General features: G+C 44.9%; 1 protein-coding gene across 1 annotated transcript in view; it reads right to left on the reverse strand.

The window, feature by feature from the left end:
• LOC126204148 (SANT and BTB domain regulator of class switch recombination-like) overlaps window positions 1–15,100 on the reverse strand; it is a 159,597-nt gene that overhangs the window by 48,057 nt on the left and 96,440 nt on the right. Inside the window, exon 8 of the mRNA XM_049938557.1 lies at window positions 13,649–13,789. Within this exon, the coding sequence (XP_049794514.1) occupies window positions 13,649–13,789 (141 nt within the window). The remainder of the gene's footprint in view (window positions 1–13,648; window positions 13,790–15,100) is intronic.

The following is a 15,100-nucleotide window of genomic DNA, read 5'->3' on the forward strand; positions in this document are numbered from 1 at the left end:
CTGCAGGTGGTCATTCATGTCGGCACCAATGATGTGTGTCGCTATGGATCGGAGGAAATCCTCTCTGGCTTCCAGCAGCTATCTGATTTGGTGAAGACTGCCAGTCTCGCTAGCGGGATGAAAGCAGAGCTCACCATCTGCAGCATTGTCGACAGCACTGACTGCAGACCTTTGGTACAGAGCCGAGTGGAGGGTCTGAATCAGAGGCTGAGACGGTTCTGTGACCGTGTGGGCTGCAGATTCCTCGACTTGCGCCATAGGGTGGTGGGGTTTCGGGTTCCGCTGGATAGGTCAGGAGTCCACTACACGCAGCAAGCGGCTACACGGGTAGCAGGGGTTGTGTGGCGTGGACTGGGTGGTTTTTTAGGTTAGATGGCCTCGGGCAAGTACAGAAAGGGCAGCAGCCTCAAAGGGTGTGGGGCAAAGTCAGGACATGCGGGGACCAAGCAGCAATCGGTATTGTAATTGTAAACTGTCAAAGCTGCATTGGTAAAGTACAGGAACTTCCAGCGCTGATAGAAAGCACCGAAGCTGAAATCGTTATAGGTACAGAAAGCTGGCTGAAGCCAGAGATAAATTCTGCCGAAATTTTTAAAAAGGCACAGACGGTGTTTAGAAAGGATACTTTGCATGCAACCTGTGGTGGCGTGTTTGTCGCTGTTAGTAGTAGTTTATCCTGTAGTGAAGTAGAAGTGGATAGTTCCTGTGAATTATTATGGGTGGAGGTTACACTCAACAACCAAGCTACCGTATTTACTCGAATCTAAGCCGCACTTTTTTTCCGGTTTTTGTAATTCAAAAAACCACCTGCGGCTTAGAATCGAGTGCAAAGCAAGCGGAAGTTCTGAAAAATGTTGATAGGTGCCGCCACAACTAACTTCTGCCGTCGAATATATGTAGCGCTACACAAGCGTGCTTTGTGGGCACAAAGATAAATACTGGCGCCAAAACCTCTGCATCAGTAAATAAATTTAAAAAAAGGGTAGAAGACGAGCTTTTTTTTTTCTCCGCCCCGAGTTTCGACCACTGCATTTTCATACATTATCCAACGAAGTAAATACAAATTCCGTATTGTTCATCTTCGAATGTAGCAGAATTTCAATGTACTACGAAAATCCGACTGGCAAGACTGTTAGGGATGTTTGTCAATATGGCCAACTCTACGTTCCGAGTTTTTTCCTGCCTGTGAGAAGAGATGGTTGCTAATAGGAACCTGATGAAATGTGAATCACATGCAGTATTCTCTTCACCATAAGAATAATACGAATATAAACATTTTGCCATGTATTCTTTCATGTTTGCTGCTATCTCATTTAAATCCTGTCTGCGTAATAAACTACGAAACTAGAGTGAGACAACAGCAAACGCGGAAGAATATACGTATCGTGTCATGTTTATATTCGTATTATTCTTATGCCTAATAGTGATACAGTCAGAAATGAAGCATGGCAACTGACTAGATTTTAAATGTAAGATGACTAATTTCTGTGCAAAGATTTTCCAACGGAGGAAAATTTTCGCAAAACTCTCGTTCAGAACATGTTCTATCATACGCATGTTCTATCATACGCATTTGGTTCTCGTTGATCATTATCAAAGAAAGCAGCAGTGTAAGTAACAACAAATAGCAGTCTCTTGCCATTGTTTCACTAATGAGACGATTCCTCTTTTTTTTTAAGCGGCGGTAGCGCGCACAAAAGCAAGTCAAGCCGCGAGCGGCAACAGGCCGTAAACACGCACTATCAAAATGCGACAAACAATGCATTACACAGTACAGTAATGCATTTTCAGCTTAGAGTGACGTAAACACCTATAACAAAGAAAACGGCACTTATCAGGTCAAAGCAAAATAAGCAATCGATTCAAACCAGACGAAGCATGTGAAAAAGGAAGGGTACCCGTATAAATACGGACGGAGCACCTGACGCATAGCAATGGCTACCTGGTAAAGCTTAACTGCTAAGCTTACGACTCGAACCAAACTACTGTAGCTGCATCGTCTTTCATTCGACCTAAATTGTGTCTCATATTACAATGGACCAACTTTGTTTCGATTTGGAGGTGCGGCCTTAAACTTTTCTCTCCCCTTAAATTTCGAGTCTCAAATTTCAGGTGCGGCTTAGATTCGGGAAATTTTTTTTCCCTTTATTTCGAGTCTCATTTTTCAGGTGCGGCTTAGATTCGAGTAAATACGGTAGGTTAATAGTTGGCTCCTTTTACCGACCTCCCGACTCAACAGCATTAGTGGCAGAACAACTGAGAGAAAATTTGGAATACATTTCACATAAATTTTCTCAGTATGTTGTAGTCTTAGGTGGAGATTTCAATTTACCAGATATAGACTGGGACACTCAGATGTTTAGGACGGGTGGTAGGGACAGAGCATCGAGTGACATTATACTGAGTGCAATATCCGAAAATTACCTCGAGCAATTAAACAGAGAACCGACTCGTGGAGATAACATCTTGGACCTACTGATAACAAACAGACCCGAACTTTTTGACTCTGTAAGTGCAGAACAGGGAATCAGTGATCATAAGGCCGTCGCAGCATCCCTGAATATGGAAGTTAATAGGAATATAAAAAAAGGGAGGAAGGTTTATCTGTTTAGCAAGAGTAATAGAAGGCAGATTTCAGACTACCTAACAGATCAAAATGAAAATTTCTGTTCCGCCACTGACAATGTTGAGTGTTTATGGAAAAAGTTCAAGGCAATCATAAAATGCGTTTTAGACAGGTACGTGCCGAGTAAAACTGTGAGGGACGGGAAAAACCCACCGTGGTTCAACAACAAGGTTAGGGAACTACCGCGAAAGCAAAGAGAGCTTCACTCCAAGTGTACAAGCAGCCAAAACCTCTCAGACAAACAGAAGCTAAACGAAGTCAAAGTTAGCGTAAGGAGGGCTATGCGTGAAGCGTTCAGTGACTTCGAAAGTAAAATTCTATGTACCGACTCGACAGAAAATCCTAGGAAGTTCTGGTCTTACGTTAAATCAGTAAGTGGCTCGAAACAGCATATCCAGACACTCTGGGATGATGATGGCATTGAAACAGAGGATGACACGCATAAAGCTGAAATACTAAACACCTTTTTCCAAAGCTGTTTCACAGAGGAAGACCGCACTGCAGTTCCTTCTCTAAATTCTCACACAAACGAAAAAAATGGCTGACATCAAAATAAGTGTCCAAGGAATAGAAAAGCAACTGGAATCACTCAACACAGGAAAGTCCACTGGACCTGACGGGATACCAATTCGATTCTACACAGAGTACGCCAAAGAACTTGCCCCCCTTCTAACAGCCGTGTACCGCAAGTCTCTCGAGGAGCGGAAGATTCCAAATGATTGGAAAAGAGCACAGGTAGTCCCAGTCTTCAAGAAGTGTCATCGAGCAGATGCGCAAAACTATAGACCTATATCTCTGACGTCAATCTGTTGTAGAATTTTAGAACATGTTTCTTTATTCGCGTATCATGTCGTTTTTGGAAACCCAGAATCTACTCTGTAGGAATCAACATGGATTCCGGAAACAGCGATCGTGTGAGACCCAAATCGCTTTATTTGTTCATGAGACCCAGAAAATATTAGATACAGGCTCCCAGGTAGATGCTATTTTCCTTGACTTCCGGAAGGCGTTCGATACAGTTCCGCACTGTCGCCTGATAAACAAAGTAAAAGCCTACGGAATATCAGACCAGCTGTGTGGCTGGATTGAAGAGTTTTTAGCTTTTCACGATATATATAAATGACCTAGTAGATAGTGTGGGAAGCTCCATGCGGCTTTTCACAGATGATGCTGTAGTATACAGAGAAGTTGCAGCATTAGAAAATTATAGCGAAATGCAGGAAGATCTGCAGCGGATAGGCACTTGGTGCAGGGAGTGGCAACTGACCCTTAACATAGAAAAATGTAACGTATTGTGAATACATAGAAAGAAGGATCCTTTATTGTATAATTATATGATAGTGGAACAAACACTGGTAGCAGCTACTTCTATAAAATATCTGGGTGTGTGTGTGTGTGTGTGTTTGTGGTTTGCGGGCGCTAAACAGCGGGGTCATCAGCGCCCAAACGCATAAAAACAGGAACACATGCAGGGAAGGGACGAAGACGAACAACGAACAAGGGGGACAGCTAAAAGACACAGACCTGCCGCAGTTCCAAATCCTAACATATAGAGGCAAAACAAGAGGAGAAGGAGTGCACTAAAAAAGGAAAGGAAACACAAGGAAGGGAGGACAGAAACCGAAGGGAAACAAGGAGGTATTCGTGACTGGCGGACCTCTTACCTAAAATCTGGGTGAGCCAGTCATCCAGCAGCACATTAAAACCCTCTCCCTAAAATCCGTGGCAACAAATTGGACAGCACACAAAACCGTAAAACCTTAACCACAGACGTTGCGTCGTCTTTCAAAATAGAGGGCAAATCCGGTGGCAAAGAAACCACCGCCCGCTGGTCAGAGAATAAAAGACAGTCAAGTAAAATGTGGCGGACAGTAATCTGGACGCCACAAGCAGTGCAGAGGGGGGGATCCTCCCGCCGAAGTAAAAAACCATGGGTGAAGGGACTGTGCCCGATGCGGAGGCGAGTGAGGAGAACCTCATCCCGCCTGCGTGACTGGTAGGACGTACGCCATGGCCGCGTGGTGGCCTTGACCAGACGCAGCTTATTTTCACCGACTGCCAGCCACTCCTCTTCCCACTGACGCATAACGCGAAAACGCAGGAGGGAGGTAACAGCATGTAGGGGGACGGCACATGCAACAACGTGAGGGAGGGAACACGCATCTTTGGCAGCCACATCCGCCAGTTCGTTGCCCCTAATACCCACGTGCCCCGGCACCCAGCAGAAGGAAACCTCCTTCCCCTGCCGTTGCAGGTGGAGTAGGGCATCATGGATGTTCTGGACGACCGTATCCGCTGGGTACAAGTGTTGCATGGTCTGAATGGCACTCAGGGAGTCAGAACAGATGAGGAACTTACGACCGGGAACACATCTCATCTGCTCCAATGCCCGCAAGATCGCAAACAATTCGGCATCAAAGATGGTAAACGCCGCAGGAAGCCGTAACTTGACGACTCGATCAGGGAAAACAACAGCACAACCAACAAAGTCCCCCTGTTTAGAGCCATCCGTAAAGACTGGTACATGGTCGGGATGCTGGTTTAAAATATCATAAAATAAGGAGGTAAAAACAAACGCAGGAGTGCAGCTCCTCCGGTACTCTGACAAGTCTAAAAGGACGCTGGGCCTCTGGAGCAACCAGGGAGGCAGGCGAGTAAAACCTAGTCGTTGGGGGGGCACACGCTCCACACCAAGGGACTCAAGCAAATGTTTGGCACGAATCCCAAATGGTCTCGTTGCCCTGGGACGACAGGAAAAGAGACGTTCCAGAGGCGGTCGGGCAACGGTAGGGTACGCAGGGGAGGTAGGACAGGCAAGGAATTGACACACCCGTCGCACCATGAGGAGTTTCCGCCGGATGGCGAGCGGCGGTTCCCCTGCCTCAGCACACAGGCTGGGGATGGGACTGGTACGGAAGGCACCAGTGGCCAGCCTGATACCCTCATGGTGTACTGCGTCAAGGATCTTCAGATACGAAGGCCTTGCTGACCCATACACGGTGCAACCATAGTCAAGACGCGATCGGACGAAAGCCCTATAAAACTGCAGCAGACGCGCCCGATCTGCTCCCCAGGACCGATGGCTCAGGCACTTCAAAATATTCAGTGCCTTCAGGGCCCGCACCTTGAGGTCTTTAAGGTGAGGCAACCACGACAACTTGGAATCAAAAATGAGGCCCAGGAACCGCACAGTGTCGCTAAAAGGAAGAATGGTGTCCCTCAGACGCAGTGCAGGGGAGGTAAAAAGACGTCGAGAACGATTAAAATGAACACACACACATTTGTCTGCAGAAAAGGTAAAACCCGTCTTCGCAGTCCATGTCTCTAATCGCTGTATCGTAAGCTGCAACTGCCGACTAGCAGTGACAAGACTGGAGGAAGAACAGAAAACAGCAAAATCGTCCACAAACAACGAGCATTGGGCAGGACTCCGGATAGTGGACGTGATACTGTTAATGGCGACGGCAAAGAGGGTGACACTTAAAACGCTTCCCTGAGGAACACCATTCTCCTGCACATACAAATCAGATAGCACATTACCAACCCTATATCGAAAGAGGCGGTGGGAAAGAAAGGACCGAATGAAGATCGGGAGACGGCCACGAAAACCCCACTCGTGGAGTTGATTGAGGATATGGCGGCGCCAAGTAGTGTCATACGCCTTATGAATGTCAAAGAAGACACCGAGACAATGCTGGTTACGTAGGAAGGCCTGCTGGATGGCCGCCTCAAGCAGGGTCAAGTTGTCTATAGTTGAACGATATCTCCGAAAGCCACACTGCGAGGGGCTAAGGAGCTGCCTGGTTTCGAGCAGCCAAACCAGGCGACGGTTGACCATGCGTTCTAACGTCTTCCCGACACAGCTCGTCAAAGCAATACTGCGATAACTACTGGGATGCGTTCGGTCCTTCCCCGGTTTCAGGAGGGGGATCAAAATCGCCTCTCTCCACGAGTCAGGGTACGTGCCAGATAACCAAATCATATTAAAAAAATTCAGGAGAACTTCCTTGGAAGGCAGTAACAAGTGCTTCAGCATGCTGTACCGGATTTGATCATGGCCAGGCGCTGTATCATGAGCCTCAGACAGCGCCGAATCCAGTTCCCACATTGTGAAGGGGCAGTTGTAGGGCTCAGAATTTGGAGACCGGAAGTCCAAGTGACCCCTCTCGATGGCAGTGCGGTAGCGGCAGAAATCTGGATCACAGTGAATAGTGGCGGTAGATGCCGCAAAATGCATGGCCAGTGTCTGGGCAATGTCTCTCGGCGCCGTGAGAAGACTTCCCTGATGCAGCAATGCCGTGACAGGTAGCTGGCTGCGTTTCCCGGAAATCCTCCTGATGGCTTCCCATACTTTTGTAGAACTAGTGGAGCGGGAGATGGAGTGCAGGAACGATTGCCATGACCGTCGTTTGCTCTCTTTAATCACTCGCCGCGCCTTGGCCCTTGCCACCCGAAAGGCCGCAAGATTGTCAGCGGAGGGACGGCACTTGAAGCGGCGCAAAGCTGCACGGCGGGCTCGGATAGCTGAGCGGCACTCAGTGGTCCACCAAGGCACAGGACGCCTCTTGGGATGACCGGACGATCGTGGGATTGATAAGTCAGCAGCATGGGAGATCACGGCTGTAACATGGTCTACCCATTCGTGGATGCTGGCACGGTGTTCCAAAACAGCCAGTCGGCCGAAAAGTGTCCAGTCAGCTCTGCAGAGGTGCCACCTGGGCGGCACTGGTAATACCACAGCCTCATCCAGGAGGCGAATCCAAAGGGGGAAGTGGTCACTAGAATGGAGGTCTGCAGCAACCTCCCACAGAGCAGAATCGGCGAGTGCTGGAGAGCAAAAGGAAAGGTCAATAGCTGATGACGACCCAGAAGCAGTACAGAAATGAGTGGGAGCACCAGAGTTCAGGAGGCACAGTTCTTCAGACATCATGAGGTTTTCCAGAAGGCGACCCCTGGGGCAAGTAGTCGAAGAGCCCCATAAGACATTATGAGCATTGAAGTCCCCCAGAAGAAGAAATGGGCGGGGGAGTTGGCTAATAAGGTCTGTGAGAGCCTCAGAGTCTATCGCAACCTGAGGTGGTAAATAAAGGGAACAGACCGTGAGCCTCCGACCCACGAGAAGGTCAACTGCAACTGCTTGCAAGTCTGTAACGAGAGGGAGCTCAGATGAGGGGTGCATGTCACGGACAAAAACCGCAACACCACCTTTCGCCCTTTCCCCCGTCAGATCATCTTTCCGATATACGGTATAGCCCCGTAAAGAAGGAGCATCAGTGGCCCGAAAATGTGTCTCTTGGAGACATAAGCACAAAGGGCACTCTCGTACAAGGAGTTGTAATTCGGCCACATGCGTCCTGAACCCATTCAGGTTCCACTGTAATATGGGAGCCAGTGATCAGGGTGGTTGAACTTTCACCCTGCCTCTGTGTTTTGGAGGAGAGCCCGTACTGGCCGGAGATTTATTCCTGGGGCGAGAAGATCGCCCCCGGTCGACATCAATGTCCATCAGCTCCGATGACGACCCACGGGAAATGTCAGACAGTACGATGGCCTCGTCATCGGACCGACCCTGACCAGTCTCCGCAGGTGGCAAAACCTTCACCTTCGGCGTCTTTGTCTTGGGGGGCTGAGAAGGCAGAGCTTTGGCAGCAGGTGGAGCTGTAACCGCCTTGGCAGAAGGCGCCATATGGGAAGAGGCAGGAAGTACTCCGATGTCAGCAACCACAGCCTTGTCCGACGTTGCGGGGAGAGCCACAGGTTGCAAAACAACCGCAGCAGCACAAGTGCACTGGCAAACGCAGGTATTAGTGCTAACACTAGCAACCTCCGTTTGCGTAGCAACAGTGGCCATTTGTACCGGTTTTTTCAGAGCGGAAGCGAAAGATGTCGTAAACACAGGAGGTTGCATGGCCTTAAAGAGCTTCTTAGCCTCACCATAGGGGATGCGCTTAGATGTTTTGATCTCCTGGATCTTACGTTCGTCGAGGTAGATGGGGCAGACCCGGCTCCAGACAGGGTGACTCCCAGAGCAATTCACGCACTTCACAGGCGATGAACAATCGGCTCCTTCATGGGCAGGCTGACCACATTTACCACAAGTGGCTATCCCATTGCACCCCAACGTAGTATGCCCAAAGCGCTGACATTTAAAACAGCGCATTGGGTTGGGGAAATATGGCCGTACTGGCAAACGTAAGAAACCCGCTTTAACATGCTCCGGGAGTCTCGGGCAATTGAACGTGAGAATAAACGAGTCGGATTTGACTAGGTCACCATCGACTCGTTTCATAATATGCTGCACATCGACAATACCTTCGTCAGCCCACTCAGATTTCAACTCGTCCTTGGGGATATCCACCAAGTCCCTACATGTCACAACACCCTTACTATAGTTCAAAGTGGAGTGGAGCTCGGTCTCGATAGCGTACTCTCCGAGACAGGTTGCTTTCCTAAGAGAAGTGACTTGACGGGAACTAGAAGTTTCAACTAACAGAGTCCCATTGCGCAGACGCTTCACAGATTTCAGTGTTCCTGCAATTCCCTCAAGACCCTTGTGGATGTAAAAGGGTGAAACTCTCTCAAAGCTACCTTCCTTCCGTTTAACAATCAAAAACACATTCTGGATATCAGCATGTGCTCTGTTACGACAGTCTGATAAATCTCTAGTAACACCAGGCGCTGGAGGACTCCCAGCACGAAGTCGCTTTTTCGATTGGGTGTGTTTTCCTACCAGTGGCCCACCCAATCCACTGGTAGGGGGAAACGTAGAGGGCGAAGGGTCCATTGTGGTCCCACGAGCAGCTAGGGAACGAAAGGTCCGCTCAGACAGAGCCCCGCGTGCCTGAGTAAGCCTTATACAACTGGGGTGCGGCAGGTGCCCCAGAGGTTGCCCGCTTGCGACTGTTCCACCCCAACAGCCATGCATCTCATAGGCGCGGAGCACACCGGAAGATTGAGGGGTTTTTATAGAGGTTGTCCTTCCTCGCAATCCAGGCGGTCAAGCCAAGATTACCATTCCCCGCAGCACACAACATTCCACCGCCGCGCCATACGGTGGTCGCTGAAGCATGTCCGGGGGTTACGGAGACAGGAGACTGGCGGCGCTGACCAGTCCCCAGCTCAGGACCCCGGGGTCGCCAAGCCCGTACTCAGCAATTGAATGCTGAGCCCCTGGGGGGAAAATATCTGGGAGTATGCATACAGAATATTTTGAAGTAGAATGATCATATAAAATTAATTGTTGGTAAGGCGGGTGCCAGGTTGAGATTGATTGGGAGAGTCCTTAGAAAATGTAGTCCATCAACAAAGGAGGTGGCTTACAAAACTTGGGTTGACGGAGGAGATAGAGAAGATCCAAAGAAGAGTGGCGCATTTCGTCACAGGGTTATTTGGTAAGCGTGATAGCGTTACGGAGATGTTTAGCAAACTCAAGTGGCAGACTCTGCAAGAGAGGCGCTCTGCATCGCGGTGTAGCTTGCTCGCCAGGTTTCGAGAGGGTGCGTTTCTGGATGAGGTATCGAATATATAGCTTCCTCCCACTTATACCTCCCGAGGAGATCACGAATGTAAAATTAGAGAGATTCGAGTGCGCACGGAGGTTTTCAGACAGTCGTTCTTCCCGTGAACCATACGCGTCTGGAACAGAAAAGGGAGGTAATGACAGTGGCACGTAAAGTGCCCTCCGCCACACACCGTTGGGTGGCTTGCGGAGTATAAATGTAGATGTAGATGAATTTTCCAATGAACTAATACTGGCAAAACTGTCATGGAGAACAAAGCTCCTTCAGTCTCTTAAAAGTGAATGTAATTGGGTTATGTCTGGTTGGTTTGTGGGATTAAAGGGACCCCACAAACTAGACTACAATGGTCTGGTTTCAGCATAAGGATGGAGAAAAAATCTAAAACACTTCTCAGCATATTGATGGGGAGCCACACTGACAGCATTCTGGCTAGCATCTACCACCACAGCTAATGGTACACTATGTACAGGGGACACAAGAGAACTGTTTTTCTGGCTTTTACCTTTTCAAAGGTGTGTTGCACCTCTGACATCCATGGTAGTGGACATCAGCCCATGGTGTTGTTACCTGCCAGTGCTGCTGTCAGCCGTGCCTATGTCTCCACTGCTCCCAGCAGGAGTTTGTGGTAGAAGTTAATTATTCACAGGAATCTTCTTAACTGCTGAAAATCTGTTGGATGTGGGATGTTTTTAAGGACCTTTATCTTATTTTATGGTGGACAAATACTGATCACAGAAACTGTATGGCCAAGGAAAGTTACTTGGTTTTGTAACTGAACACATTTTGTTTCATTTACTATCAAACTGTATTTTTGTATCATGTCAGACATTGCATTAAGGTGTTTCTCATGTCATGCTGCTGTATGAAAACTACCAAAATATCATCTATATACACAAAACAAAAATAAATTTCCCATAGCACCTCATCTACAAAATGCTGCTATGACTGGGCAGCATTTTTTTTTATTTTATTTTATTTTATTTTATTTTATTTTATTTTTTTTTACACCAAAAGAGTCATTATCACTGAAGTCTTGAGAATGTCTTCTTCTGCTACAAGAAATTGGTTATTAGCACTTTTACAGTCAGTCACACTAACAAATCGTAGCACTGGCTAATACATTCATGGAAACCCTTACATTAGGGCCTGGATGGCAGTCAGAGACATCTTGTCTTCTTCTTCTTCTTCTTTAGATATACTGGTGCTGCCCATGTCATATGTATGATACCTGTTTGTAACATTTCCTCAAATTCTGCTTCTGCCATGAAAAAAGTATTGGGTGCCAATCTCAGTGGCCATTGAAGGACCGGTTAGCCATGTGTTGTCTTAATATGGCACACTGTGTGTTGTCTTAATATGGCACACTGTAGTGTGCAATACTTAATCGAAGTGGCTGATAACTTCCTGTCTGACCTCTGGTATAACAAAATTACAGAGTGAAATGATGTTATCTGTACGACTTTTGCTCTCATTACCTGTGACCATCTCACAGCCCATCTTGACTTATACCATATGGAGATTTATTCAAGTCCTCAGTGTTGAATTAAATCTGTATCCAATGCTGGCTCAATAATATTTGTTAGTATGAACCTCCATTTGGACTTCTGACTGAAACCCAGATCAACTGTTGCTATACATTCGCCATATGTTGTTGCAGTAAAGTGGTAAGGTGAGCCCATTGGTGCACTTTCGTTCTGTCTATATATTTGCATATTTACATCTCAACCTAAGCCAATAATGTAGCAATGGTTTGCTTGCACAATAATGTAAACAAAAATGGATGATTCAGTGCGTGAGTGACCACGGTCGATTTATCACTGATAATTGCAGCAAGTTTGAGTGCTGTGTTTTGGTTAGTTTTGGTTATGACATTGACAGTGCTTTCAGAAAAAAATAATGGCTCCTTTGTTTATGAGCTGGCACTTTTGTGAAACAGTGTGACTTTCAATACCTACTGAAAGCCATGTATGTTGTTTGTGAATGCGCATGGAGATGTGCAGGTTGTGGCCTGACCACTAAAATGCCTGCGGTAACAGCACATAGGGTAATTTTGTTTCCCTTGTGCCGTATGGCCATCAGTTCTGAGTTCTGTTCTGCTGGTGGAATGAGTGACTATCTTTTTTAATTTGACTGGTGCAGGTCCATTTGTTTACTGTCAGTGTTCATTTGACATTTCAGATTTTGGAGCTGTTCATTAATGTTTGTTTGCTGTTCATGTCATACAGCAGCAGTCTTACCCAAGCTGACATTGTTAATTGCTTGAGTCACCGCCAGTGTGTTTGCCTGTTCCATCATAGCATGAACTTTGTTTGATACTGATACTAAAGACTTAATATCACTTTTCTGACATACTGCCACAGCTATTTTGTGTTAGCCAAAAATGATGCAGCATTGCATCCGACATTGCTTCTTCCTTGATGATCTTTCTTAGGTGATGCCATATTTCTGACAGTGTTGTATCACTGACATGTTTGAACAGGAATACTTGTTGCATGTGTTGGTTTACTAATTTACACATTTGGCTGAAAAAGGTGTCCCTCAAGTGGAGATATTGCTGTTGGAAGGGTGGTTTAAGTATAATGTCTGAAACCACTGTGACTGCTTGGGCATCTAAGACGTTAACTGCCACAATATCACTAATAACATCTTTTGCATGAATGGCATGTCTAACATTGCAAACCACAGTTCTGTTTCCTCTGGTAAGAATTTCAGAATTTGTACTTCTACTCACAGTATGGGAACTACACTGGCTTTGGTGGGCAAATTGTTTATCATATTTGTAGTCTGTCTTGTCGTTTGTGGGAATAACTAAATATAATTGAGTGTTTCAGTTTGAGTTTGGAGATCACTAATTTCCTTTTGCAGATCTTCTTGCAGTCTTAAAACTGTCTTTCCATTTGAACCCATTTGAAGACATGGCATGAATTCGCTGTTTGACTTTGTACATTACCTGGGGTTTCTGTGTCACTTTGTATTCCGTGGGTTACCAACTTATGGTATTCTTCCATACTACATGCATTTATTATTTAGTAAGACACATGTAACTGAATATGCTTGTTTTATTCTTACTATTACAAAAAAGAAAAGAAGAAGATTTACATATTTAATCATTATCCAAAGTCATTGCTCCCCACATGTTCTATCCGTTCTAAGTTAATTGAGATTAATAGTTAATGCATGAGTATCAGTGGTAGTTAAAATAAACCAAGCACATGTTAAGAATTGGTGCATAATGTTCTATTGAGAGGTAACAAATATTCAAAAGAACAGTGTTATAGTTTATCTGTTTTTGCTGCCAAATTGAAAACTGCTTATCTGTATAATGAATTTGTGGAAAAGTAACTGTGATTGCTTTGTAGATCTCAAATCAGTTTTAATGAAGTCTCATTTAAAAAAATGAAATGTTTGTTTACTTTTGTTCACCTCACACACCTGACTGTAAAATGACATACTGATGTATTCTTCAATTTATTTATTTATTCAAGAAAAGTAATTGTCCTACCTGTTTCTTTCTTTTCCAGCTGCTGAGGGTCCCATATCTTGGACAGCAGTCCCTGTCTGGTTTGTTTAGGAGCCAGCTCAAGACCCTCCCACCAATGAGCTTCTCGATTGGCACTGCGTCCAGTCTCAAGGCAGTCTGGAACTGCCATCCTCTACACAGGTGTTGTTCAGTACTAGAAATATGTATTTTAACATCACAAAAATACCAGAACAGTTCTTACTCGTCCAGAGTGCAACTGAAATATTTGTATTGTGGGTTGATAAAATGTTTGTTTAAGTTGCAACACAAACTAATGGACTCAGTTCCTTTCCTACTCATTTAAAATATATAAAAAGATGCCTGTAGCAGTTTCTTCATGGGATAAACCTACCACTCCTTCAAATCGCTGATTAGTAATTTCACTCTAAGATCTAAAAAGAAGAACAATTTTGTGTAGCTATGCCTTTAGAAATAGTATTTAGGAGCACCTTCAAATTGTATGAAGTACGAAACATGCCTGCAGAATACAACTTAAAAATGTAAACAAAAGAAAACTTTAAAAATAGAGAACAAGATAGCTGTTTCAGTTCAATTTCATATAAATACATCTACAGCACTGTATACTTTTTTCCCAGAAATGTACACAAATATTAGTCAGATAAAAATTATAATTCGGAATTATTCTCAAACACAAAAATCTCTTAATAAGAAAAGTTTGACATATATTTTTCTTAAATTATATAATGCTTTCATGTGTGCATTTGCATGCAAACAGAAGGTTCACTAATATCTGCTGTTCACACCTATTATATCTTACAGCAACAGTACCACAATATAAAGCACAAAATTAATTTTCATGTAGATTTTACCTCTATACCTGGTGCTGAGATTTGAATTCTGTATTTAGGTGTAAATGTCTTTAACTAGCTAAAAGAAATGAGAATCACTGCAAGTACAAAATAAAATTAAAAACATCTCTTATTGGCCACTTCTTCGGCAAAATATCTGATTCACTTAGGTTCAAAGTCTGAAAATACCTGATATCAAAATTACAAGAAATGATGTTAATTGTAAATATGCTTCTATAGTCTTACAACACATAGGTGACTTACATACCTTGATGATTGTCTAAGAACTCGTGTAAATGCTAAGTAGGCAGTATTAGATGAAAAATAGCTATTTGGTACATACTTGAAGAAGTAGCAGCCTGATTCATAGTAGAGTCATTGTATTATGTTAATTCAGTGTAGCACTTTACTGTTATATGAACAAATCACACAGAATTAATTATGATGGATGCATCTGTCTGTTTATGTAGACCTTAGCTGTTCTATATCAGTGAAGATTCATCTTCATGGTGGGATTTACAGTAGTGATGAATAAATAAATGAACAAACCATGTAGAAATGTTTTCTCCTGTTTCATAATTTTATTACACCTGCCTTGCATTATTATTGGTGAGAGCAGTTGTAT

Source organism: Schistocerca nitens, chromosome 9, assembly GCF_023898315.1.
Source record: "Schistocerca nitens isolate TAMUIC-IGC-003100 chromosome 9, iqSchNite1.1, whole genome shotgun sequence".
Taxonomy (NCBI): Eukaryota; Metazoa; Arthropoda; class Insecta; order Orthoptera; family Acrididae; genus Schistocerca; species Schistocerca nitens.